The sequence below is a fragment of the Aphelocoma coerulescens genome, chromosome 6, assembly GCF_041296385.1.
Source record: "Aphelocoma coerulescens isolate FSJ_1873_10779 chromosome 6, UR_Acoe_1.0, whole genome shotgun sequence".
In the NCBI taxonomy this organism is placed as follows: domain Eukaryota; kingdom Metazoa; phylum Chordata; class Aves; order Passeriformes; family Corvidae; genus Aphelocoma; species Aphelocoma coerulescens.
The window spans coordinates 24,133,422-24,160,305 of NC_091020.1; the positions used below are offsets into that span (position 1 = coordinate 24,133,422).

General features: G+C 53.6%; 1 protein-coding gene across 1 annotated transcript in view; it reads left to right on the forward strand.

The window, feature by feature from the left end:
• Positions 1 to 25,634, forward strand: part of TRIM8 (tripartite motif containing 8) — a 29,723-nt gene extending 4,089 nt beyond the window's left edge. Inside the window, exons 3-7 of the mRNA XM_069019905.1 lie at positions 21,179 to 21,274; positions 22,051 to 22,284; positions 22,655 to 22,686; positions 23,237 to 23,352; positions 24,081 to 25,634. Of these exons, the coding sequence (XP_068876006.1) occupies positions 21,179 to 21,274; positions 22,051 to 22,284; positions 22,655 to 22,686; positions 23,237 to 23,352; positions 24,081 to 24,688 (1,086 nt within the window). The 3' untranslated portion in view covers positions 24,689 to 25,634. The remainder of the gene's footprint in view (positions 1 to 21,178; positions 21,275 to 22,050; positions 22,285 to 22,654; positions 22,687 to 23,236; positions 23,353 to 24,080) is intronic.
• Positions 25,635 to 26,884: the final 1,250 nt, after the last annotated feature.

Below are 26,884 nucleotides of genomic sequence, written 5' to 3' on the forward strand. Positions count from 1 at the left end.
CAAACAGTAAATAAAATATGTGGTTAATCTTTCTTTCGTGGGCGTATAAAGCGCTTACCTCCCCTTCCCCCCGTGAGATGTTTTCTCCTTTGTTTCCTGTTTTTGTAGCGCTTAAAGAGGAGAGGGGGGGAAGAAAAGCCAACGAGGCACCCTCTTTTCTTTTTTTTTCTTTTTCTTTTTTTTTGCTTCTTGTCATTCTGTTTGTGTCAAGGTCTCAAAATGAAACATTTTTTCTTCCATCTTTGCCTTTGCTGCCCCAGCCACATGCCTTCTGCCTGCATTGGGGAACCTGCTTCTAAGGCTGAAAAAGAAAGTGCAAAGTTGATGTGTCGCTTTTTATTTTTTCTCCATCCAAAAAGGGGAAAATTACATTACTGGCATTGGAGTATGGGTCAGAAGTCAGCAGTCAGAGAAAGAGACTCACTTGCAGGGTATTATTACCATGTTTGCCCTGTCTTTGTGTGGGACATGGTTGATTGAGGCCAGGTACATCTGAGCTTGCTCAGGGGTTTCCCAGCTGCCTGTCCTCAGCTGGAGGTGCCACCAGTGGAAAGGGTCTTGGGTAGAGAGGCTCTCCTCCTGCTTCTGTTTTTTTGGGGGGGAAGGAGCTAGATTTCCCCCTGACCTAGCTTCCTAGAAATCCCTTCATATTCTGAAGATCTCTGGTGGCTTTACATTAAGAGGGAGAAAATGCGTTGTGGTGCTGAGACTTGGAGGAAAACATTGGGAACCCTCGTGCGGGTATGTAGGAACAGCATCCAGCACTGTCCATGGAGCAGGGCATGTTCAGCAAATCCAGGGTGACAGGGACTGGGCTGCTGAGTCCATCTGCAACTCCCTGGGTTTGGGCTTTCTTTCTTGGCAGCATCCCACATAAGGCCAACTCACATGCTTTATAAATTATGAGAAAGAGGAAAGGTGAGCACTTGGTAGGAGCACTGGAAGAGAAGGATCTCAAGTCTGTACCAGAAACTGGTTCTTTGCCAGCTTTGGCCACCACCAAGTCCCATGTTGCATCCCCATGCTTCCATCTGTGCCAGAGGTGTTTTGCTGGGACCAAGGGAGCCCCACTGGTGGGGAAGCTTGGGATCAGCTTCACTGCCAGGCTTCTGGCGTGAGCTGCTCTAGGTTATTTTACTCCAAAACAGGTTTGGTAACTTGTGATGGACTGGATTTTTACAGGCTTACTTATTTTCCAGATGACTTGTTTATGAGGAGCATGGCACGCAGCTCACTGCAGGCATTGTGAGTGCAAGTGCCCAACTGCTTGAGTGCTAATTTAGCTCTCGTGGCTGTAGGTGGTGTGGCTGGTGCCTGGCAGGTGTTTGCTGTGGCACTCTTTGAGCATATCTGGTCCCCAGACAACTTTTGCAGCAGATCCTATGAAGCAGAAGTTGTGCAGCTTCTCCCTGCGACCCCCATCTGAACTTCCACTAGCACCCCAGAGCTGAACTGCCAGCCCAGCCCACGGGTTAGGTCAGCCTAATCCAGGTCTCTCCCTCCTTGGCTTTGCTTATGCCCTAGTTCCTGCCCAGGGACCTCAGGAATATGGCACTATGCTCCTAAATGTGACTGATCATTGTGCCCTGGGATGCTGTCAATTGGTGAAGCTGCCACGATGAGCACTGACTTCTTGGGCCTTGGGCAGTGGCAGAAATCCCAGCACCCACCTAGCCTGGCTTCCTAGCTCTGTGCCACTCACCACATCAATCTGTCAGGCTATGCTGTGCTGTATTGTCAGGGGCAGCAGATTTCAGTTCAACCTGCAGCAGCCCAAGCTGCCCTAGAGAGGTCTGGGGGGCTGAGCCACCCTGCTGTAAACCCCTCTGGGTTTGCTGGCCAAGCAGCAGTGGGTATCTTGGCAGTCCCAGATCTTTGGCTGAACTAGAGCAGTCTCCTGCCTCCACAGGGTTTGGATTAAGGGCTTTTCCCCGCTGCTTTCCTGCTAAGCTTGAGCATTTTCCTTGCCCTTAGCCCGTCAGGTTGCCAGTGGTTGTTTGATCCAGATCTGCAGCTGCAAGTCTTCTGTGTGGAGTCAATCCGAGAAGTGACAGCAGAGATGGAGAATGCTGGGAGGCAGCCTGGTGGATTGGGTGGGAGGAAGGAGGCTTGTGTGGAGGGGACAGCCATGGTAAAGGAGTAGGACAGGGGCTGTAGTGGAGAATGCTCTTTTCCCACAGGGGACAATGTGGTGTGGATGGGAGCTGTCGGAGAGTGAGGTGGAAAGAGGAGAGGTAAGGAAAGGTTCATCTGAGGACCTTGAGCTGCTTTGCAAGGAATAGCAACAAAATGTAGCCCAGGCTTACCCCTCTGCAGTTGGCTGTACTTTGCAGGTGGGCATCTCTAGGCACAGCCTTGCATGCCAGACTGCCCTGGCCTAGAGCTTTCCACCTTGAAGCCCTCCTTCAGCAGTGACTTTGAATGAGCCCCTGAGACAGAGGTGTTGTGGTTTGGTCTCTGAACTAGGAGGTCCAAGCCCAGCTTTGGCTGGTGATGAGGGCATAATGAACTTAGCCCAGACCCTTGTTTAATCTAAATCTATCGTGTGATGCTTATGTGAGCGTCATGTGTCTGCTGGTATGGAGGTGTGCAGCGTGCTGCTCTCCTCAAGCCCATGAGCATGTTGAAGAGGGGGAAGTAGGAGAGACATGAACTGCAGTGGGACACCCTGGACTTCTCTCCACCCCTCAGCCTCGTGCCTCACACGTGGGAGTCTGGGTGAGCCCTTCAAGGAATGCACAAGTCCCAGGACTGTCCTTGCCTTCTTCTCCCCTCCCCTTGCTCCAACAAAGCACTGTTCTCAAGGTCTCCCACGTGCCCATCTGGGCCTGGTCCTGCCAGAGGGGCAGCCACAGCCTCTCTGCTGCTTTGGTCTTTGCCTCCGGAGCCAAGGAGTTGCCTCTGTCCTCATCTGAGCAGGGGGAGCAGAAGAGGGGCTTGCGAAGGGGGTGGGAGGAGAAGGCAGATTTCCATGTCTCACAAAGGGCACAAGCGATCAGATTCGTGCAACTGCCCAAGAATAAAGAGGCTCTTACAGTGCTGGCTGCCCTGACCTCTCTCCTCTCTGCTCCAGAGGACAGCGTGTGACCACACAGGGATTTCTTAGCTGTACTTGGGAGGCAGGCAGCAGGTTTTCTATCCCCAGATCTGTCTGCAGCTTGCCTTGCAGCATATTGGCCTATTTTTTGCTCATTACCTATCTGTTTACTGAAAATCTTGGTACATGGTGATAATTTCTTCTTTTCTTCTCTTTAATTTCATGTAATTGTTTTGGGCTTTTTTTTTCAATCTGACACTGAAATGGGGCTGAGAGCAGCAGTGCTTCCAGAGCAGGGACAAAAGTAACCAGGAAACACAGGGCAAGAGAGGAGGGATCGACACCGAAACAATGAAATAGCCAAGCAAGGAAAGACTGAATGCTCAATAGCACAAGCCTTTGCAGAAATGCCTGGCTAGTGCAGCATTTTATAATCAGCTTCTGTGCAGGGCTGGCCTGCAACAGTAGTGTGATGGGGGAGGAATGCTTTGAATTAGCTGGATGCCAGAATTAATTCTGTCAGAATTCAAATGTACATGTATGTACGGATTTATAAATAAACACTTGGAGCTGGATTCTGCTTTGCCACGCAGGCTCCGGGGCAGAATCTGGTCTGGCCTGGCTTTTTTGCTCTTAAAAAAAATAAAATGCTATGGATCTGGGCTAGGTTCTGGTGACTTTGTCAACTTCCTACATTTATCAACAGCCTGTAGGCTGAGGAGATGCTGGTTGGGTTGAAGTAAGGAGGATGGCACAGAGGACTCAAAGCTGCTGAGCTTGCTTGCAGTGGTAGCCAATTTCCTGCAATGAACCTCCGTTTGCTGGAAGAGAAGGTGAGGCAAATGCTGGGGGACCAGTGGGGAGATGTGAAATGTGCAGGACCGGGGATGTCCTGCCCTTCTCCTTCCTCCATGGAAGGACAGAGGCAGCCACCCCTCCTTTCCCCGGGAGAGCTACATCCAGCATGCTTGGGAATGGGAGGAAGAGATGTCTGGTCCCAAATATGGAGGGAGGGACGGTTATTTACAGCCATGAGACTCTGGATGCACGCAAAAGTTTTTACATATGTCCCCCAGATGAACTCGGGGAAGAGGTTCCCAGTCCTGGATCCTTTCTGATAAGGACAGCTTCAGCCTGTTCTCACCAGGGCATCGTGGTTGTCCCTCTTCTGTCTTGTGATTCTCTTGTGATGGTAACATGAGCAGAAGTTCCCAGCTCAGCACAGTGCCCTGCACTCTGCAGCGGTGCCGGCACACTCCAAGCACTCTCCAAGTCATCCCTTTGCTGGGATGATGTACCAGAACTGTTAAAAAAAAAAAAATTAATTTAATTTCTCTGTTTCTTCTCTTCCCCCTACCTGTCCTTTTGCAGTTTCTTGCTGTGTGGATGCTTTGGTGGGGGGGGCTGTCTCTGGAGTGGGCTGGGAAGAGCCGAGCTGTGGATGGCTCCAGATGAGGCAGTTGGCAGGGAGTGACGTTCCGGATGGCTGTGTCTCTCTGAAATATGAGTAAACATTGTCAGAGCAGCCGACTGTATGATCTGGGGCTTGGGGGGGGCTGATCTGCCTTTTCTTCCCTCCACCCATCTCTCCCTGTTCAGGATCCCCCATTTGCTCAGCATCACCCAGTTCTCCTCTCCCTGCCTGGGTGACCTGGAAGCTTCATCCTAGAGCTGTAGCTTTGGAGAAAGGGAAGGAAAATCCCCCGTGTCCTAATGGAGGCAGTGTTTTCCCTTGCCATACGACAGCTTAATCCAAACCCTCATTCGAGCCAGTTATTGTGTGCCTTTAAAACCCCATCCCCTGGAAACTAGTCTCCCACCCCCTTCCCTCCCAGTCAATCCTGGTCGGTGGAGCTGAGCTCCAGGGTTTGGTGCTGGGCCACACGCAGACACAGATCGATCACACTGGGGGTGGGTTGGTATTTCTGTGGCAATGGTTTTTATTGCTGGTTGCGGCTGTTGGGTTATTGGTAAGTCGGGGGGGGTTGGCGTGCACTGTAATGGGCTTGTGCGTGTGGCAAGGGGAGAGAGAGGGTAATGTGATTGCATCCTTCTGCTCATTATCCTCTTGCTAGCAGGGGGGGCTGCGTCCCTCTCCCCATCCGAATCCGTGTGGAGCTGCTGCCTCTGCGGTGGGAGCAGGTTTTCCCTGCAGGTGAACTCCTCTGCGCTCAGACAAAGGGCTGGGGGTGCCGGTGCCTCCCTTTGTTCTTTTCCTGTCCTGGTGCACCCGCCTCTGACGGCAAAAAGCCCCTTGAAGCGTGCCTCTCAAATGGATGGAGCGGAATAAATGCGCTGCGAGGTCTCTGTCCCCCTCACAGACCCTTTGGGGACAGTGCGGGGGGGTGCTGCACTCCCCCTTCCCTCTGGTATTATGCTAGCCCCTTAGTGATGGGGGTGGCCAGATCCAGGAGGGAATTACTGCAGCTTTCCTGCCACAGCTGCACTGTTGTGGCTGGGTGGCTGAGGCCTGCGAGCTCTGTTTTGGTCAGAGGTAGTTTGGTCGTAGCAGGTGGGGACAGAGCCTGCCCCCTTCAAGGGAATGGGAGCACATTTGAGGGCTATTTTCCTGCCTCTGCCTGCTGGCATCCTGCACAGCAGGGCATCTGGGCAGAGAACTAGAAACATTGCCTGGTGTGAAGACCACCCCTTGCCAAATGCATCTCCTGAGCATTTGAGCCCAGCAGGTAAAACCAAGTCCTGTCCTCCAGCTAAGGAATTTGTAGCTTTCTACTTAAAAGAGGAGAGGAAAAGATCATTTTAATCTCTGCAACAACCTTGAGTCTGGGTGGGGAAGTCCCTAAATTAGAGGTAAGCAGAGGTGGGGGGACCTGGTAGGAGTCAGGAAGAGGAAGTCCATGGCAGTGTGGGGAAGCAGTCCTGGAGACTGGAGCTTTCTTTGCTGGTGGTGGTGCCTTGCAGAACCTGGACCCTGCTAGCTGCACCCATCCAGGCACTTCCTCCCCTGGTCCTCCCCAGGGCTGGCTCCTGGCTCCTGCTACAATCTATAAATGCACATGGTATTAATCTCCATTTACCAAAGTGCTTTTCGGCAATATGATAAACGATAACAAGGTGAAGAACAAAAACTAAACCTTCCTCTCTCTATGTATTAAAACTGCCCACAGGAGCCTTCCTCAGGAAATGCCCCTCCTTCCCAAAACACAAGGCCTGGCTTTGCAGGAGAGAGAGACAGGAGGCATCTGAAAAGACAGCCTTCGTGTACACGCTGCATCCAGTAACTGTTGACAAAGACATTTGAGGAAAATCTTATGCTTCCCAAACAGTGGAGGCTGGGAGTGTCTGTCAGTTTGGATGTAGGATGGAGGTATCCAGGGGAAAGGGAACCTGTCAGCCCATCTCTTCTGGGCCTGGTGAAGGGAGCAGGCATTAACGTTTTGAAGGTCAAGCACAAGTCATGAGCTGGCCCTGTGGCAGCTGTGCTGGCTGGCAAGTAAGGGGAAGCCACCACAGAACCACGATAGCTACCTGGTTTTTCTGTGGGTGCAATCTCACTAGGGAATGAGGAGCTGCCGTTGTTGGTCCTTTCTGCTCTAGAAAATGGCAGTGGGTCACAGCCAGAAATGGCTTCTCTGGTTGTACACTGACTGCTGGAGCTGCTCCCCCAATCCCTGTGCAGTTCTCAGCACGTCCCATAATATCTGTGTCTCTGCTGCATCCTCTTTGAAAGAGGATAATGAAACTGAAAGGGGGAAGCAGGGCACACTAGAGGCACCTTGGACTGCTAAGCTTGAGAAAGCACTGCTGGTCTGCCAGAGACCTGAGGAGCTGGATTTTTGAGTCAGAAAATGAAATGCCAGGTAGGCAGAGAGTGAAAGACACCTTATGTGAGGATGGAAACTGAGCCTTAAATATGGCTGACATGAATCAGCAGGACTGGAGTTGAGCAGAGCAGTTCCCCTGGCTCCCTGGGAGGATGGAGCTGACTGGGGTCTGAGCTGTCGAGCTCTGATCACCAAGTCAAACCTGGAAGATAAATGATACTTCAGAGGCCTGAGATCAATAATGTCAAAGGCTGGTCCGTAATCGGGCGAGATTAAAAACCAATGACAGGCCTTCTCCTAGGAGCAGAAGTCAGCACGTTGAAGGAGAGCAGCAGGGTTTGCTCCTTTACAGTTATTCCCTGGTGGTGCCCACATCCAAAATCCACCTTCCCTGGCTGCCCCCTGCAACATCAGTGATTTCCCTTTTCAATCAACATCAACCACATCCCACAGGTCCCCTGTAGCCAAGCCCTCTTCATTGGTCCCTGTGCAGCTGGTCCAGAGTGCTCCTGTCCTTGAGAGAGAGGCTGAGTTGGAGACAAAAGCAATGCAGTCTGGTGCTGGCCACCAGCTACTTTTGCTGCCCAGGGGTGAGCTGGGACTGCAAGAGGTAGAGGAGGAGAGGAGATGCTGAAGCAGGAGTCATGTTGATGCTGTGGGTACCATGATATGCCATGTTTTGCGAAGATGCTTGGCTTTGGGAAGCGTACTGGAGAGAGGAGTTTGGGAAATGAGGGCTGCAGGTTACTCTTGACTGTGGTCCTCAATATGTTATTTTTATCTGTATTTATCAATTAATGGGTACCATGAGTATTTATCCACCCACGAGCAGGAGATAGGTGGGGTGCATGCTTGTGCCCATTTTTGGGGTGCTGATGTTGGATCTTGTCATAGAAGTGGTTTTTCTCCTGGTTGGGTGCTAAGCAGGAAGCTGTGTCTCCTGGTTGGCAACAGCCACAGCCTGCCTGGCATGGACAAGATGGAACTGATTTATTTGCAGGAGCAAATTAAAATAAACTTGAGTCCCTTCTTTTCAGTGCATTCTTAAAGGGGTGCACAGGGTGCAGGGCAGGGCAATGCTGTGGCTGCTGCGAAGGGCACTGAGACATATGATGTTGCCTCTCTTTCCCAGGTGCAAGGGCAGTTGAAGTAGAAGGGGCCACGTTGTCTCCTGCTGCTGCCCCGTTTGCACACACAAGGAGCTGTAGATGCCATTTGCCTTTGCCCCGGGCTCCTCTTCCCCTTCCTCCCCACTCCCCCACCCCTTCCCTGCCAGGAAGCCTGGCCTTTGTGTGAAGTGATGCCTCCTGACATCAGCCGGGCGCATGATTTCCTCCGCAGCGGGGAGGGTGAGCGGGTGAGGAGAGGGGTGCCACGTTCCCCAGGGGGTGACGTATGGACTGGCCTTGCTGGAGCACGGGCTGAGAGCACTCCTGGGGTGGCTGCATACCCATCTGGGATGCTGTGGGGAGGTGGTTGTCCCCAGCCTTGCTGGCAAGGTGATTCAGTGGAGCTTTGCCTGCTTGCGCTGTTCTGCCTGAAAACACCACACCAGTGTGCTGCCTTTTGCTTCCTACGACTCTGATTGCTTCGGTGGAATCTTTATGGGACCCCTCGAGGGATGCAGTGTTGGGCTTTGTGTTGCTGAAGTTTGGCCAGTGCTGGATGCAGGGTCTTGCTCGGGGGTTGGCATTGCAGTGCCATGGAGCAGAGGTGGAGGGGCTCAACACCAAGGCAGGAGCAGGGCTGATGTCTCCTGCGGGCCAGGGCTGCACCAGAGCTCTGGGGGCACCCTGCAGAGCATGCAGAAAGTCCATGCAGAAATGTTGCTTCAGAAAGGGTGGGTTGCAGGTCAGCTGCGAGGGGATTTGCGGGTTGCGGGCTCTTGGCTTCTCCTGGGAAAGGGGCTAGTGCAACACATGGGAATTGGCCAAGTGCCTGCCAACAAGAAGCCATGGCTGGCACCTTGCCAGGAGCTTGGGGGCCTTGCATCACTTTAATTTGAGATGTGTTTACTGGAGGATGGCATTTTGCAGCTGGCTGGCTGGAAACTACAGGTCCCAGCATGCTCCCTCACGTGTCACCCAGAAGGAGCGTGGTACCACGGGGATCGTAGTCTCAGTGCTTGCCACTTTGGGGTTTTGCTGTTACGGGGAAGGGCTCTGATTCAGCATTGCTGGGCAGAGCCAGGCTGCAAGACATGGGGACTGGTCTTTGCCTCCTGGTTTCCTATCCTTCTGCCACCCACTTGCTCAGTGCAAGACCAGGTTGGCCTTTTTATGCCACCAGGCTGGGGAGGGGATCTGGTCCTATTCTTACTCATTTGCAACGTAAATATTTTGGTCCCGAGTACGTTGCTGGGAGCTGGGTGTCACGTTGAGGAGCATGATTCATTCATGCTGTTGCTGCTCGGAGCACAATGAGGCAGCCTTGGGACCGGTCCCAAAGATTTCCTGTGATCGCGGCTGGTGGGGAATTTGGGACGTCACGTTCGAGTAAGTCAGAGCCCTCCTTGCACAATTCCTGCAAGCCAGGAGTACTGTGCCATGCCTAGTGTATTTGGGACTTGCCATCCCCAAAATGTGGTCGTTGTGGGTGGCTTGCATTTCCAGAGGGAGGAATAATGAAGAGCAAGGCTGAGCTCCAGTTCTTGCCTTCTCCAGCTGCTGGTGTGCAGAAAAGGTTGCAGGGTGTAGGGCTTTGTGCCTGGTCCCAGCCAGCCTAACAAATAAAGGTACAAAGTAATGCAAGTTGAAAACCTGCTTCACATCAAGGAGACTCAGGCAGAGTTTCTCCAGTGGGGCCAGAGCATCCCAGTGTGTTTTAGAGGGATGTGGGACAACCTGAGATGGGACGCTGGGCAGGTGGGCCAGAAGATGCCCCTCCATCCCATGCTTCCACTGGTGATGCTGTGCTGCCAGAAGGGACCTTTCCTGTCCCACTTTGATCACTTGTGCAGGAGGGGCTGCACCCTCCACCCCTGGACTGGTTCCCTCCATCCCCCCACGTGTCACTTTGTCCTCCCCATGCTGCTGAGAGCCAGGTGTGGGCAGCGCCCAGATTCGTTCTGGCATCCTTCGTTAGACAGTGTTTGTTCATGCTGCATTTTTCTTTTTGCTGGCTTGTTTGGACACGCACTGGTACATTCACGGCACTCAGGCAGTAACGTGAGTCTCTTTCCCATTAGGAAAGGGGCCAGGATTTGGGGGGGCTGGGAGGGTGGCTTAAGCAGTAGTTTTTGAGATATTTCCTTCTGCTGCCACACCCTGCGTGAAAGAGCAATATCCGCGGCTTCAGCTGCTATCACAAGGCTCTGAACGTCTCTCTTTTAATATAGATTGGTATCATTTTGCATTTTAAAGTAAAAACACGCTGCAAGCTGCAGACAGCTGTCTGTTGGCAGCTTTGTTTGAACATCTGGTATTGCTGGGCTGCTGTTCAGCGCGATCTAACTATGGGATTCATAAAGATTATAATCCGGGCTTTCAGATTCTCAACAGCCACCTCACAGAAAAAAAAAAGGGAAGAGCAAAAACCCAGTGGGGAGGCAGTGGAGGGTCCTTGGTGTTCAGCAGACTGTGGCCGTGGTCACTGGGGTGGATGGACTCACTGTACGTTGCCTTGGCTGCCCGCAGGTGCTGACAGGCTGCTTCCAGCCTGCAAAATGCCAGGCACTGGGGAGTTGTAGAAGTGCAGAGTCTTTTCCCCCCTTCTATTTTTTCCAGCTTGTGTGTGGAATCTGGTCTCATACTCCTCTGGGTGGTGTCTGGCGCTGGTGAGCTGAAGCAGCAGATTCTGCTGTGGCTTTCGGTAGATGTTTGTAAGAGTTGTCTGCAGCAACAGGACTTGGTTTCTTTTGCTTTAAAGTAAGTGATGGAGGAGCCAAGGCTCACAGTAAACATCTTGGCATGTCAAAACCTCATTTCCAAGAGAAATTGAGTCCGCTTTTCTTGAAGCAACCAAAAGGTTGAGATAGCCACCTCTGTAAGCCCCATCCATCCTTCTGAGAGTCAGGCACTTTCCTTGGCACCTTGGAGAATTAAGCGACCTCTAAGCCCCTAACGGGTTTTATAAATCTTGTTAGTTGATCTGCATTTTTGCAGAGCTCTTTGAATCCAGCCTATTGGCGCATAAGTCACCTTGACTTTCCTCAAGGCTTTGACTCCCAATTCACTTTCAGGCTCCATTTGTCAGTTGGAGGTGCACAAAAAATGTCCCCCTTATCTTTATTAGAGAAAAAAAAAAAGCTGCCTGGAGAAATGTAGCTGCACTCCAGTTGGTGCAGGCCAGTAATAGAGGTGCATATAAACCTGTTCTGCCCTTGTTTGTGTTGATTTAACTTACCAGTACAAATTAAAATAGCCTTGAGCGGTTGGAAGTTTAACTAGATCAGTTGGGAGGAAAAAAAAAAAATAATGGCCTTTAAATCAAAGGAGGGATTTCTCTCTAGTGCTGCCTGAGTCTGGAGAGGTGCTTTGTGCAGCTGGATCCCTTGTCTTTGGGTCACCAAATGAGACACTGATGGGGCACGTGGCTGCAGGTCATTGCTGGTCGTCTCATGGCTGGGATGTGGGTGCACGTGGGTATTGCTGCTGGTGCTCTGCTCCTCAGAGGTATCTGAGTTCCTCACAAAACCTGTTTATGCTTCCACATCCTCATGCCAGGCTCCCTCCAGAGCAGAAACTAGAAATCAGGGGGGTAGGAAGCCAAAGGGGCTGTGGTTCAGAGCTCAGGGCTTCCCATGGCAGGACTCAGCTGTGGTGGGTGCAGAGCGGAGGTCTTTGGGCAGGGGAGAGGCTGCTCAGCCGGCAATGGGAGCAAGGGTGGAAGAGGCTGGCTGTGTTTCACCCCTGCAGGGAGAAGGCTCTGAGATCACATAGGCCAGCTGGATCTTGAATCCAAAATGTTTATTTGGAAGGGGGAGTGAGGGTTTCTCAATTTTGCAGGGCCTGCAGATGGGGGTAGGTTTGCTGCCAAGCAATAGGATGGGTCTTTGCAGGATGGCTCTTTCGGAAGGCAAGCCATTACCACAGCCACAGTTTGGGGACAACTGGCTGGGACCCTGAGATTTCATCACATTGGGAAGATCTTGTAATTCAACAGAGCTAAACAAGACTGGGACAGCAACAGATCAAGGCAGGATTGGGGGTGCTGCCAAAGCCTGTTGAATTTTTTATGGGGGTTGTGGGAGGAGCGACTGAGAGATGATCTGTCAGAGCAATAGGGCTTGTGTGAGGAGCAGGACTTTGTGAGTTTCAGCACTGAGTGATCTCCCTTTGCTGCCTAGACTGCCACCACTGGAGCTGGCAGAGCACTTCTGAGAGCCAGCTGGGGGAGATGATCCCACCAAAGACAGACTGCTCTTTTTTTGCTGGATAAATTTTTTATCTGGATCTGTGGCTGGGAAGGGGCAGATGTATGAAAACAGACAGACGAGGGAGAAAAGGAAGGTAGGGCGCCCCTAATGTCCATATAAATTGATTGAAGCATTTGAGAAACCACAAGCACAGAGTGTGCTGTAGGCAGAAAGGGCAGGACTTGTTACATGATCTTGATGATTACATGACATGAAAAACTGTGAAATCTGGTGAATCCCTCTCGATACAGCTACAGGCCCCAGATTTTATTTTCTGGTGTGGCAGGGATGAAGTACAAGGCAATGCTGGTCATGGGGACCAGTTGTGCTCCAGGTGTTGGTGTCAGTCTGAGCTCCCAAGTGTCTGAAAACAGTTGCTCAAGGCACTTGGGTCTGGTGTCTGAAACTTTCAGGATGTCGCAAACCCCTGCACTTTTCCCTGCAGTGTCCCAGCGCTGGTGCTCCTGAGCTGGTTACTCAAAGGACATTTGGTGCTGGGCAGGGCAGGTTTGTGCCAGGGCCTGCAGCCAGAGCCCTGTGCTGGAGATGGCTCAGCAGTAGGGAGAATTTTGGCACTAATTTATAAGCAGCCCTAAACCTGTACATTTTCCCCTTAAAAGTGAAAGAGGTGGGGAAAAGAGCTCCTCCCTTGCATCCCTGATGGCAAAGAAGATGCAGACCTTGTCGTTCATAAACACAGAACTGAGCCCTGTGATTCTTCCTGCCTCTCTCTGTTCCCAGGCGAAGGTGGCCTGGGCTGGCCTCCCACCAAACGCTGGCTGGGGTGGACTGTTGGCCAGTGTCCACACCCAAGCCTGGGTGGGGATCTCTTCTCCCTCCCTTCCCAGCAGAAAGAAAAGAGATTTCCTGAGTTCCTCGCTGCCCCAAGGGCCTGGTTGCGCCCGCACCCACAGCCCCAGCAGCCCTCAGAGGTGGTCTTTCCATCTTGCTCCTGCACCGCCCAAATGCATCTGCTGTCCCTGTAGCATTGGGACACAGTGTGGGAGCATTTTCCCTGATTGAATGCTGTCTCTCCTGGCAAATATGGGGCAGAAAGTGGCTATACTGGCCAAAGGCATGGTCACTAGTGAAGTTCCCCAAGGCACAGTTTTGGGACCAGTCATATTTAATACTAGGAAAGCTCTACAGAGAGATCTGGACAGGCTGGATCAATGTACCAAGGCCAGCTGTATGAGGTTCAGCAAAGTAAAGTGCTGGATCCTGCACTTGGGTCACAACAACCCCACACAGTGCTACTGGCTGGGGCAGAGTGGCTGGGAAGCTGCCCAGCGGAAAAGGACCTGGGGGTACTGGTCAACAGCAGCTGATCATGAGCCAGCAGTCGCCCAGGTGGCCAAGAAGGCCAGTGGCATCTTGGCTTGTACCAGCAGTAGTGTGGCCAGCAAGACCAGGACTGTGATCATCCCCCTGTACTCAGCACTGGTGGGGCTGCACCTCAAATCCCGTGTTCAGTTTTGGACCCCTCAGTGCAAGAATAATATTGAGGTGCTGGAGCAAGTCCAGAGGAGGGCAACAGAGCTGGTGAAGGGTCTGGAGCACAGGCCATATGAGGAGTGGCTGAGGGAGCTGGGGGTGTTCAGCCTGGAGAAAAGGAGGCTGGGGGAGACCTTATCACTCTCTACAACTGCCTGCAAGGAGAGTGTACTGAGGTGGGGTCAGCCTCTTCTCCCAGACAACAAGTGACAAAGATGAGGTCAAGCCTCAAGCTGTGCTAGGGAGGGTTCATGTTGGGCATCAGGAAGAATTTCTTCAGTGAAAGGGAGGTTAAACATTAGAATGGGCTGCCCAGGGAAGTTGTGGAGTCACCATCCCTGGAAGTGTTCAAGAAATGACTGGACATGGCCATTAGTGCTAGTGGTTTAGTTGACATCGTGGTGTTCAGTCAAAGGTTGAACTCAATGATCTTGGAGGTGTTTTCCAATCTTAGTGATTTTATGATTCTGTGATTCTATCATCAAGGCTCATCTTTGTCCTGGGGAGCCAGCAGCATCAGTCATGACTTGCCTGGCTGCATGCTCAGCATGCAAACTAGCTTCTTGTCCTGGTATTCGTCTTCCTGGTGCATTTCCAGCCCCTTTTTTCCTCTTCTGCACATGTTGTGAGCAAGTCTTGAGCCCCAGGTCTGGCAGAGGCCGTTTGCCCTGCTTTCACTGCTTCTTGCTGTGCTTTGCATGGAGGGAGCCTCTGTTTTGAGGGCTGCATCACCCATACTGGACACCTGATATGAGGAAGGCTCCTTCCTCCAGGACTTGCAGGGCTGCAGGTAGAGAGGTGATGTGTCTCCAGCCATTGGCCTCATCTCTCTGCTCCTTAATCTCTCTTATCCTCCTTTTCCCCTCGAAGCAAATCTTTGTCCCTGCTCCAAGGACACTGACAGCAGTGGCAGCTGGGCCATGGCTTGAAGTTGGGGTCCAAAAATTATAGGTAGAGCCCCAGCTTCTTTCCCCCATTTGCGTGAGAGGCACAGCATCAAGTAACCCCCATGGCCGTGAGGAGCAGGGGGACAAAGGCACAGAGGCCCAGGAGGATGAATTAACATCCTCAAGGTCCCCCTGAAGGTCACTTTCTGACAGAGAATAGGTCCCCCATTTCCTGGTTTCCAGAAATCCTGCTGCTGGCCCCATGCAACACAATGCTTGTATTTTCCCCTTATTAACGAGTTCTTCCTTTCTGCTGGGTGTAAACAAGGGAAAGAGCTGTCCCAGGCTGCAGGCACCAGCATAGCCCTGTGGTGGTCCAGGATCTGCTCTGGTACAGGGACGTGCAGAGAAGTGTGGCCTGCCATGCCCACTGTCCCGGGATGCCCAGAGCCGACCTGGTTCTGCTAAACAGCCATGAGTCGTGGCTCCATGAGAGCATCCAGCTGCTGTGTGCCAGCCGTGCTGCAGGGATGCCCACAGGAGGTGGGACACAGGGCTGTGCCTGTGGGGTAGCCAGTGGAGATGGGACATGGGTCTAAGCCTGATTGTTTCTCCTGTTGTCCCGGGGAAGGCTCAGAGGCCAGGCAGCATCTCACAGGGTCATGTAGACAAGCAGGAGGCATCTTCACCCACTCCAGCATGAGAGCAGGGTGGAGAGCTGCTCTTGCAAGAGTCATTGTACATCCTGTTCCCCCAAGCTGGTGCTGAATATTTGGCCTTCAGCCCTTTTCTAGGAAGCACTGGCTCTCCTGGTGCTCAGGGGTCTCTCAGTGCTGGCAAGGGGGTCTCTTTGATGCCTGTTCACTGCATGGCTGCTGCTCCCATCCCTTCCTAGCAAGGGCAGCTATTAATATCTCAGGCTGTTCCCCTCCCCTCTTCCTTCCCCTGTTGAGGATAAACCAGCCTGATCTCTGAACAGAGAGCACCGTGAGAAAAGCCAAAGCCTGGAGCACTGTGTGTGCTCCAGGCTGGCCAGGGAAGGCAAGACCTCGTGCTCTGGCTGGAGACCTTCCCTCCTGCCTGGTGCTTACTGTAAATGTGTGCAAGATGAAACCCCAACCAGAAAGCATTTCCTTCCTGCCCCTTTAAGTGGATCAGCCTCCTGCGAGTGTCATGAGGGCTGTGGGGAGTTTGAAAGAGCTGGTTTTGCCTGGGTCTGGTCAGCAGGAGACCGTGGCAGGGTGGGAGGGACGCCCCACGGGGCTTGAGCTATGGGGACTGGTCCCCTTGGCCTGTGGCAGTGCATGATCTCATGATTTGAGATCCTCTTTTTGGGGGCACTTGGCTGTTGTGCCCCAGATGTGCACTGTGTCAAGGTTCTGGCATGTTAGCAGGTGAGGTGACACTTTCAGGAGGGATGAAAATAGCTCATCGCGTGGGTTTTTCTCAGAAAACTGTCCAGCTGACAGTGGAGCAGGGCTGGGGAGAGGGAAGTCTGTGTGTGGGAGGTCTGGGGAGGCAAAAGGTTGTGCTCGCCTCCTTGGTCCAGGGCTTTCAGTGCATTAAAATTCAGTCACTGTGACTTCAGGCCCGTCTCCAGCAACGTGCTGGGACGTGTGTCTCAATGGGGGCTCTTGATCCCAGTCCTGGGCTGAGCTGCAGGTGTCTGGAGCCATTCCCACAACAGGCATCCATCTGCCCTTTGCGGCTTCCTTGCTCCGGCTCCACCTTCCTCCTCCTCCTCACCCTTCCTCCCCCTCATGCTCAAAGCTGCTCCCTCCGTTCTGGCTTTCCGGTGGCTGCAAACAATGTCCTTATTCACTTGGTGGCTGGGATTTGGCGGCGAGGGGAAGGCCTGGGTGCAGAGGAGGAGGAAGGAGAGAGGCAGAGAAGTGAGTGCACCTGTCCTGGGCCAGCCATCCAGCTGTGGTTACGGGTGCTCTGTGGGGCAGTCTCTGCTCCCCTGGTTTCCTACGGGAATGAGGGCTGTGCACTCCTGTGGTTTGTCCACCTGCCCTGCTGTAGTACCCTCCAAACCCACAGACAGTTTCAGCAGAGTTTATTGGGTATTAGCATCCTGCAAGCATCCCACAGGTCAGTGTGTGGGCACTTGGTTGCTCTTGCAAGATGAATGGCCCTGAAGGATGCACAGTGCTTATTAGACATTGGAGAAGCTGCATGGGCTCCATTTGCCCTATGAACACAGTAAGGCTTTTCACTGCTCCAGCTCTTGTTTAAAACCACAGCAGATCAGCAGGTCATGGGGCACCAGTCTGCCTCTGGTTAAGCTGCCAGGCTCCTTCCTGATCCTGCTGGGAGTTGGGCAGGGGCTGGTGAGCACTGGAGCCTTCAGGGAAGGGGTGCCATGGGCTCTCCCCTGCCAGCTCTCCCTGGGAGGCACACAAGGGCCCTGACCAGTCTCAGAGAACACAAAACCTTGGGGCATGTCATGGGATTCTGATGCCCCGATGCTGGCCCCAGGGCAATAGGCTGCAAAGGGGGGATGAGGGGAGTGATGGACCTCAGGCAGGGCAGGGGAATAATCCGCTGTTACTGGGGGCTCAGCAGTGACCACAGGCTTAGCCCTGCCCTTTGGGAGAGGACAGTGGTGAGACCAGCCTAAGACAAGTCAGGGGAGACATCTTGCTGACAGATTGCTCCCTGCCTGGGAGGTCTTGGGTGGGTGTGAGCTCCTTCCCACACCCCAGTGCCCCCATTTGCAGTGGGGGTTTTCCCAGCTGGTTGAGCTGGACCCATGTGTGAAACACATCTGAGGCTTGTGGTGCTGCAGCCATGCAGTTGCTCTCGGATGAGAAGCATAGAAGCCCTGTATCATCAGAGCTGTTAAACTCTTTATTACCATCTTCCTGTCTTGTGGCTGCAGGCATTTAATGTTGCAGAAGTTCTCTGTTGGGACTGCCCTGTCCCCCAGAAGACATACCCCCATACCCTGCCTGGCAGGGTGGATGTGTCCCATGCTGGGGCAGCCACTGGGATCTGGGGCCAGCACAGATTCAGGGGGACTGACCAGGAGGTGCAGTAAGATGCAGGCAAGGTGAGCATGGTTTCCCTGGTGGTGGTGTTCTCCCAGCAAGCGCCGTGGGTAGTGATGGTCAGCAAGCCTTCCCCCAGCACAATCCCACAGGGACCTGCTGTGTGCATCCTCCCTGCAACAAGACTTTGCTGTGCTTGCTTTGCTTCCTGCAGAGATGTCCCTCCAAGCAGTGTTTCCCTCCCAGTGCATGACCTTAGTACCCTAAACCCGTCTGACTTGCCACAATGGCTGCTCAGGACTCACCCTCCTCTGCCTGCACAGAAGGAGTGCACCCTCACTCCCACAGGGAACTGAAGGATGACCTCCCCTCCTTTGTCCTTTCACCTTCGGTGGTCCAGCTCCCTTGCAGGGTTGATGCCCACAGCATGTTCGCCAACTCCCTGTATGGGCTCAGCCCTTTTGTACCCACACTTCTTTTTTTTCCAAGAGGAGGGGGGACATTATGTTCATCTCCCGCAGAATAAGCTGGTCTCTGTGAGCTAGCCCTGTCTCACTAGGGCCTACAGGGTCATGGCGGACCAGCCACTTACCCCAGCCACTGATTAATTTATTAATTAATGAGATGAATTCACTCTCAGCTGGTGTTGGAATAAGAAGCATTTTTAGCATGCGTTTCGCAAACTGGCGACGTGTCTCGGAAAAGACAAACTGGGATCAGAGTTGCTCATAGGCTGGGAAGGGTGCCTGTACAGAGGGAGCCTCGGTTCTCCCAGCATCAAGGTCATGCATGAAATATGAGAAATTACCCCGAGAAATTCTGATCCTGGAGGAGGAGGAGTTCATGACTTCAGAAATACCAGATTTGGGAGGGGATGGAAGGGATATATTTTCCTTTTCAAAACACCTAAGGAATTCAGCCTGTGCTGCATAGACAATGAGATTTTGCCCCTTGGTGTCGGAAGGGGTAATTCATACCCTTGTGTCTTGTTAAGGTTTTGTTGCCGTGGGTGAAAAGCCCTCCCATTCCAACTGCGATCCCAGGCACGTACAGTTTTTAAATCAACCTAAAATCGAAATAGTGGCTCAAATGTGAGGTTTAAAGAAAGCGCTGCATGTCCTCTATTCTCTCTGATTCCTGTGGCTGTAGGTTGGATTTTGGTCACTTTTTCCAGCTGTGAAGGGATATGAAATTAACTTCTATGTATAAAAAGTTATTTTTACATATATTTATGTGTACATTTGTGATTTCACATAACTGTATGATCCCAGGAGTGGAGTAGTCTGAGGTTTGTTACAAAACACAAAGGTTGGCAGCTCTGCCACGGCAGCTGCAGGGCGGTGGTACGTGCATGTCCGGGGCTGTTCAGTGCCTCCCTCGGGGGTCCCTCACACCAGTGGGGCTGGCAGGGTGGCCTCTGCCCGCCTGGCATCTGCCAGTGATAGAAAACCCTGGTTTCCCCTGCAAGAGCATCCCAGCAGCATCGGGGGGAAGGGCAGTGGCTGCCTCAGGTATGTCAGATACCTGATCGGTATGACAGAGTGGGATGGGGATTTGGCCTCTGTGCCCAGCAAGCTGTCAGCCTTGGGTCCTGTCCTATATTTTTTACCCACTCCTGTCCCAGCTGGCAGACAGGCAAGTCAGGCAGAGGACTGGGCTGCTCCCAGGGCCCCGGCTAGACTTGGCTGTCCTCTGGGTGGGCTGGTGCGGGTGGAGATGGCAAATCTGCAGCAGGGAGGGAAGCGTAGGGAAGGGCTCGGTGCAAAGCTCACCGTGTCCTTTGGCTGCCTAGCCTGGGCAGTGAGCAGCTCAGCCTGCACTGCACGACCTGCCCAACTCCCACATTCAACTGGCCACCTTCAAGCAGGAATGTTGGAAGGCATCTCTTTCTCTGGAGCCCTGGAGCAGGCTTGTTGCCTGCCACTTCTCAGCCCCACCTACATGGGGCTGTTGCCCACCTACCCCACAGTTCTGCCTGGTGGTTGATCCAAAACCCCCTCTGAGCCTCTAGAGAAGCCCTCAGCAGCCCCACACTCAGGCCTGGCTGCTGGCACAGGACCTGGGACACAGTTCCTGCCTGCACCCTTGGTTCTTCAAGGTTCAAGCAAGTGGTGTTGCACTCACTTTCTAGAGCTCAGTTCTCACCGTGTTAAACCTGGGAGCAGACTGCAGCCTCCTGATGCTGCAGCAACACAAATAACAGCCCTTTTACAATGAAAAAAAGGAGATTTTTAATATATGCCTCAAATCTTTCTCCGTGTGGATGCTTCCAGTGATGCCCTTGGATGCTGCAGGCCTCTGTGTTTCTGTACATATGTGCAGCAAAGTCCCCCCATGGGCTGGGAGTCTGCATTGCTGTGACTGCCCCTTGGCCCTGTTTCAATGGATGTGCTGTCTGTGTGTCTGCCTGCATGTGCCTGGGTGGGTGCACACGCGTGGGCCCCGGGCATGCATGTGGAGTGTGCCTGTGAGTGAGAAGCTGGGTTTTTTTAGCTCCTCGTTATTATTAGTGGTAGGAGCCCAGCGACAGTAAGGCTGGAGGTGCCCGAGACCTTAAGAAAAACAACAGGAGGGAGGAGGCTTCGCATTCCTGCTCCTGAATTGAGTCGGAGGTGACAGCCTTTCCCTGCAATGCAATTAATCCCGGCAGCGCCTCTGCCACCCTCCCCCTCCCGCCTCGTCCAGGAATTAATTACTTGATTATAAATTCCCGAGTGGCGGTTTATAATAGCAATAATCCCCTCGAAATTCATTCTCACTGCCGGTTTCTTTCCATCTCACCCCTGTCGTTGAGTCTCTAACGCCGCATCTCTGTGCCGGGTAAAGCCCTTCTCCTCGCCCTGCTGGTGTCCTGGCTTTTCCCCCCAGTAAACATGAAGGGTGAATATTTGGAGTTGATTTTGAGGGGTGTTTTGGGAAGCCCTGCTCCTGCTCACAGGGATGGAGCCCTTCTCTCATGGGCAGTGGGAAGCATGCAGGAGCAAGGCGCTCACGCTGATAGCTGGGGATAAGGTTGTGTCCCAGTTATTCGGCGGATGGCCCAGGCCCAGCCCCAAGGAGTGGGGCTGGGGGCTGGCACTGTGGCGGGGGGAGGCCCCATTCCTGCTCACTCTGTCCCTCCAGATTACGCTGACGCTGGCTCTGGGGCTTGTCACAGAGGTGGGGAAGGGAGAAAGGATTTGGCGTGGCGTACGGGGGCGCAAGGGACGTGGTGATGTCTTGCAGGAGCCTGCTGGCAATGGGTGATGGGCCTCGAAATGGTACTGCCTTAGTGGGAGATGAGCCTCTCTGTGTCCCCCCCACAGTCCTCAGGGCTTGGCTCTGACCCAGCCCCACTGACTGGGTTGCAGAAAGTTACCTGAGGTGCTGCCCCCATCCAGGGGACCCAACCCAGCTGATAACACAGCCTGGCACATGCAGCCCCTCTGCCATTTCTGCCATTGAAATAACCAGGTTTCCAGTTCCACAAGCTATGCCTGGGCTTTCAGCCTGGTAGTAGCATCCTGCTGGGAAAAAGCACCGTCCCTCCTGAACCACGTGGGCAGAGCCAGTGTGGGCAGCACCAACGTTCACTGGCACACGCGGCCGCTGGGCTCTGATGATGCTGTTTTCTCTTATCTCTGCAGAAGATGCTGATGAAGCAGCAGGACCGCCTGGAGGAGAGGGAGCAGGACATCGAAGAGCAGCTCTACAAGCTGGAATCGGACAAGCGGCTGGTTGAGGTAACCAGTGCTTCACTCTGCCACGGCCAGTCCCAGGGACGGTCACCCCATGGCACAATGGGGACAATCTCCTTAAACATAGGGGCCAGGTGGGCAGGGAGGAAGGCAGACATTCAGGGGAGCCAGACAGACTGCCTGCCTCCATTTCACCCTTGTCAGTCATCATTTTGGGAGACAAAATGTGTTTGGAGCTGCCCTACAGCCTCATGGGTCCTGGGGGGGAGTTGGGACGTGAGGAACAAGGCTGTCCTTAAGTATCAGATGGCCTCAGCTGTCCTCAGCACAGCCTTCCTCAGGGAGGGAGTGCTCATGATCCTTAAGGCCCCTCGGCCTCCCAGAGCATGAAGGGAAAGGCTCTGGAACATGAAGTGTCTCCAGCCTGGGGTGGGGCTGGGGATGAGGATGAAGATGGGAAAGGGCATGCAGATGGGGATGGGTGGGATTTTTCAGGGGAGCACACAGTCTGTCGGTGGTGCGGCGGGTTGTTCCTTGGCATTAGGTCTCAGGAGGTGACACCACACAGACCCCAGGAAGTAGGTCCAAGGACCTGCTGAACCAGTCAAACCTTCACAGTGTCCCTGTTGGATCTCTGGCACATAGAAGTCCCATGTGGTAGTTGACAGCAGGGTTTGGTCTGTCTGGGTGTTGCAGGAGAGCAGAGCTGGGGTGCAGCTTTCAGGTTGCATTCTCCACTGCTGGGAAAGGACCCAGGTGTCCTAGGACATCATGGAAGAGGTGGAAGGGCACAGAGGGCCTGACCCTGCTCCTCTCCCCAGGAGAAGGTGAGCCAGCTGAAGGACGAGGTGCGCCTGCAGTATGAGAAGATGCACCAGATCTTAGATGAGGATTTGCGGAAGACCATGGAGATCCTGGACAAGGCCCAGGCCAAGTTCTGCAATGAGAATGCAGCCCAGGTTCTGCACCTCAATGAGCGCATGCAGGAGGCCAAGAAGCTCCTCAGCTCTGTCCAGGTCATGTTTGACAAAACTGAGGACATCAACTTCATGAAGGTAAGACCAGCTGCCCATGCCAGGGTGGGATGGGGGCTGTGGAGAGGTCTGGTTGTGTGGGAAGAATTTGATATGCGTGGGGTGTGGTGGGGAGCAGGATGGGGACATTAGCAGGGCTGGCTGATGCCTCCAGAGGGCTCAGCAGTGGGAGAAGTCAAGGAGGAGTGGGGCAGGCTCAGTGCTGGCCTCAAATGAGGAGATGCCACAGCTGGAGATGGGGCTGGAGCAGCCCATGCAGGGGAAAGGGGGCTCAGTGCCCATGGTCAGATTGTCCCCTCCTGGGGGGCCATGGAAGCTGACACTGAAAGGGGGCATAGCCTCCATGGCAGGGATTGGCCTTACTGACCAGAGCTTCTCCTTCCACTTCTAGAACACCAAGTCTGTGAAAATCTTAATGGACAGGTAAGCACAGCGGGACAGACATGTTTGGGGCAAAGGGTGTGTTCCTGTCCACAGGGCTGGCAGCAGCACGATGTCCAGAGGAAGACCAGGGCCAGGGATGCTACCAGGGAGAGGCATGCTCAGCTTCCCTCTCTCTCTGGGAGGATGAAAAAATCCCCTCATGCAGCCATTCAATCAGGTCCTCCCCAGGGACATGGGGAAACAGTGTTGTGCTTGTGGAAGAGCAGAGGGTGGGACCAGCCGGATCAGGGTGCAGGGCTCAGTCCAGCTTCACTGGGCAGAGCCAGGGCAGGAAGTTAAAGCCAGCACTAATGGAGCAGAAGTGAGCTGGGATGGCCATGCAGGGGGGGACATGGCAGGAGGTGTGCCCTGGCGGGGGACATTCACAGCAAAACTGGACAGGGAAGGTCCTGCCTGCCAGAGACAGCCAGCTCCCTTCTGTCCTCTACCCTAGGGAGGGGGTTTGGCTCCAGGAGGGTGGGGGGGAGGAGCTGTCCCTCTCCTGAGTCTACCTTATAACTCACACCTCTCTGCCTGCCATCCCCAACAGGACTCAGAACTGTACAGGTGGCAGCCTGCCCCCACCCAAAATCGGCCACCTCAACTCCAAGCTCTTCCTGAACGAGATCGCCAAGAAGGAGAAGCAGCTGAGGAAGTTGCTGGAAGGTGGGTGAAACCTGAGGGCTGAGGGGTGCAGGGGCATGGGACCTCACTACCTGCTGTATCCACAGCTGGCTGCCCTGCAGATCCCAGTACAAAATGGTGGTGAGAGCTGTTTGGGGCAGGGACCCTTTGGAGCCCCTCTGCAGTCAGCAGGGGTGTGGAGAGTTAGAAAGCCAGTTCCTGACTTTCCGCAGGGCATTTTCCTTGTCTTGTGAAACGGCTGTGTTCTGGGGTTACACAAAAACCCTGAAATACAGGGCTTTTGGAGGGGCTGGCCATTGCCAGGAAAAGTCAGTGGAAAGATGGGGGTCAGCATGTGGGCAGGACAGCCAGGGTCTGGTGTGGTCCCACAGCCCCCAGCCAATGCCTGGGAGCAGACCATGTCCTGCGGAGGCTTCCCAGTCCTCTCTCCTTGGGGAAATCATGTTTATCCCTCAGGCTGTCCCACTCTGCTCCTCTTAGGGACTGTGCTCACGAGCTGTTTGCAGAGCAGCGCCCGGGGCCGCTCTGAGCACGCTGGCAAGGGCCAAGAACTGAATCTGCAAGTCCACCTGCACAGGGCTGTGTGCCTGCTTTGCCACTGGTGGGACGGGCTGGGGGACCCTCTGCACACGTGGGGCTGGAATGTGGGTCTTGGGGCCCTGCTGCAGCTCCAGATCAGCGGCTGGAGCACCCTGGAGCTGTGCCATGGTGTGCTTAATACAATCCCCCTCTCCCGTTCCCCTCCGCAGGTCCTCTGAGCACCCCCGTCCCCTTCCTGCAGAGTATCCCCATGTACCCCTGCACCGTCAGCAACTCCGGCGCGGAGAAGCGCAAGCACTCCACCGCCTTTCCCGAGGGCAGCTTCCTCGAGCCATCGTCCGGGACTGTGGCGAGCCAGTACATGAGCCAGGGCGCTTCGGCTGGCGAGGGGCAGTCCGCACAAGCCATGGTGCCTTGTAGCTCCACGCAGCACATAGTTGGACTTCCTAGCGGCCCGCAGCCAGTGCACTCGGGCTCCGTCTTCAACCCATCTCACTACCCCAACACCACGTCATCTCAGCAGTCCGTGCTCTCCCAGTACGGCGGGCGCAAAATCCTCGTCTGCTCCGTGGATAACTGTTACTGTTCCTCGGTGTCCAACCACAGCGGGCACCAGCCCTACCCGCGGTCGGGGCACTTCCCCTGGACAGTCTCGTCGCAGGAGTACTCCCACCCGCTGCCGCCCGCCCCCGCCGTCCCCCAGTCGCTCCCGGGACTTGCCGTGAGGGAATGGATTGACGCATCCCAGCAGCACGGGCGGCAGGATTTCTATAGGGTCTACGGCCAGCCATCGGCCAAACACTACGTCACCAGTTAACCGGAGAGTCCCACTCGATGACGTGTTCAGAGAGAAAAGTCTGGTTTGGTTTGGCTTTTCTTTTTTTTTTCCTCCCCCCCCCCCTTTAAATCAAACCCGATTTTTTCCCTGCCTCACGCCCCTCCAGGATTTTGGGGAGGGTTGTTCTATAATATCTCTTTTTTTTTTTTTTTTTTTAATCTTTAAAAATGAAATAATAATTTTTTTCATTTTAATGCCTTTTTTTAATTTAATTTTGGAAGTCCTTCCTGCCCCTCGCTGGGTAAACACGAGGGAGAAACTACCGAGAAGAATTTGATGGGGATTTCAGTCGGACACCTGGGTCTGTGCGTTGTGCTCTTCCTCGCTTCTCTCTGCCTTTGGAAAACTTCAGAAGGGACAATGGCACCTTCTCTCTTTCTATTTCTCCAGGTTCATTTTTTCTGGTTTGGTTCCATCTTTCCCCTTTCCCCACCCCTTTCTTTCCCTTTTTAAAAAGAAAAAAAAAGAAAAAATCTATCACTGATTCAGTATGAAATGATACTTGTAGATTTTGGGTTTGTTACCTTTTTTTTTTTTAAGGCTGATTTTTTTTTGTGTTACAAGGCCACTTCTCATGCATATTGGCATTTTTTTCCTTCTTTCAGAGATTTGTAAATACACAATGGCAGGAAATTTAATGCACAAAAAAAAAAAAAGGGAAAAGAAACTTTAAAAAAAAACACGAATAAATAAATTAAAAAAAAAATCTGTTCTAGTTTTCAGGAGGGGAAGCGTGGCCGAAACGCACTCCCCTCCTGCATATCGCTGATGCAACTTCCTGTAACAAGCACTTTGTATAAAAAAAAGTGGACTTCCTGCTATAAGGCACAGGTATTTATTCTGTAACCGATTTTAGACACACACACACACACACACACACACACACACGCAAAATATTCAAATAAATGTGATCACTTAGTGCAAACGCCTTGCTCTGCTGCAGCTCTTCCCCCGGGAACGCCAGCTCCGGCGGGAGGCTCCAACCTGCTTTCGGAAGGAAACGCTCGCCAGGCCCGCGGGGACCCGGACCATGACGGGGGTTTTCCGGAGGGCTGTTTGGGAGGGAGCAGCTCGGCACTGGGGCGGCGGTGGGTCCCACATGCGGAGGGGGTTCCCAGCAGCGCCCATTCCGTGTCCCAGCTCCGTGGGAAGGTGTTGTGGAGATGTGGCTCTCCACCAGCTCCCTCGCAGGCGGCGAGGATGTGAGTCAGGCACGGAGCCGGCCGGGCCGCATCCTGCCCACAGGCTCCAGAACAATCTCCATTGTGGGATGGGGACTGGGTCAGGGACAGCAGCTTTCCTGACTCTGCCAGCATCCACCATTCCGGCCATGCTGCTGCCCTTGGCACCCAGCCCTTGAGCCTTCATCCCCACCTAAACCCCCACTGCCCCCTGGGGCTTTGTGGGTGCTGGCAGCATCCTGGGCTGGTTCAGGGACCCTCTGTGCTCAGCCCAGACTGGGAAGGGTGAGGAGGAACCCTTTGTCCAGGACGTGCAGTGGGGCCATGGGCTGGCCTGGCTGGGGGTGTGCAGCAGTGATCTTCCTCTGGGGAAAATGAGGCTGACTTCATAAAGCAGAGCAGTGTCCCAGAAGCAGGAGGGGTTTTCCATTGCCCTCTTGGGGTTCGGATTTCTTTATTTTTTCTTGGTTGCAAAACACCCCTGGTTTAGTTCCGGTTTGGATTCCCCCTGTGCTGCTTTAGTGGGAACTGGGAAGGAGAGAAAGTCTCAGTGAGCTGAAACGGGAACAGTGGGTTCAAGGGAGGGGGACCCTCTCACTAACTCCCCCCATTCCATTCCAACAGAGGTGGCAGCACAACCCTGGACAACTTCCCAGGCAGTGTTGGGCTGGGGAGCTGACACCTCCTGCCCCTGTGTGTTCCTGTGCACACAGGTTGCAGAGCCTGGCAGCTCAGCCCTGCTGTCCTGCTGGGTTCTTCCCAACCCTGTCGTGCTCGGACTCTTCAGGAAACTCCCAATCCATTGGGATATTTGGGGGTTTGCTTCTCAGTCAAAAGCAAAGCACTGCAGGGCAGCAGGAGGGAGCAGGATGCTCCCAAATTCCACAGGTATCCCATGATGTCTCCCCTCCGTGTTCACAGGGCGGCTGCTGGGGGTAAGGAAGAGCCCCAGGGTGACAGGGATACAGGCGAGATGAGTCATGTCCCTCCCTGT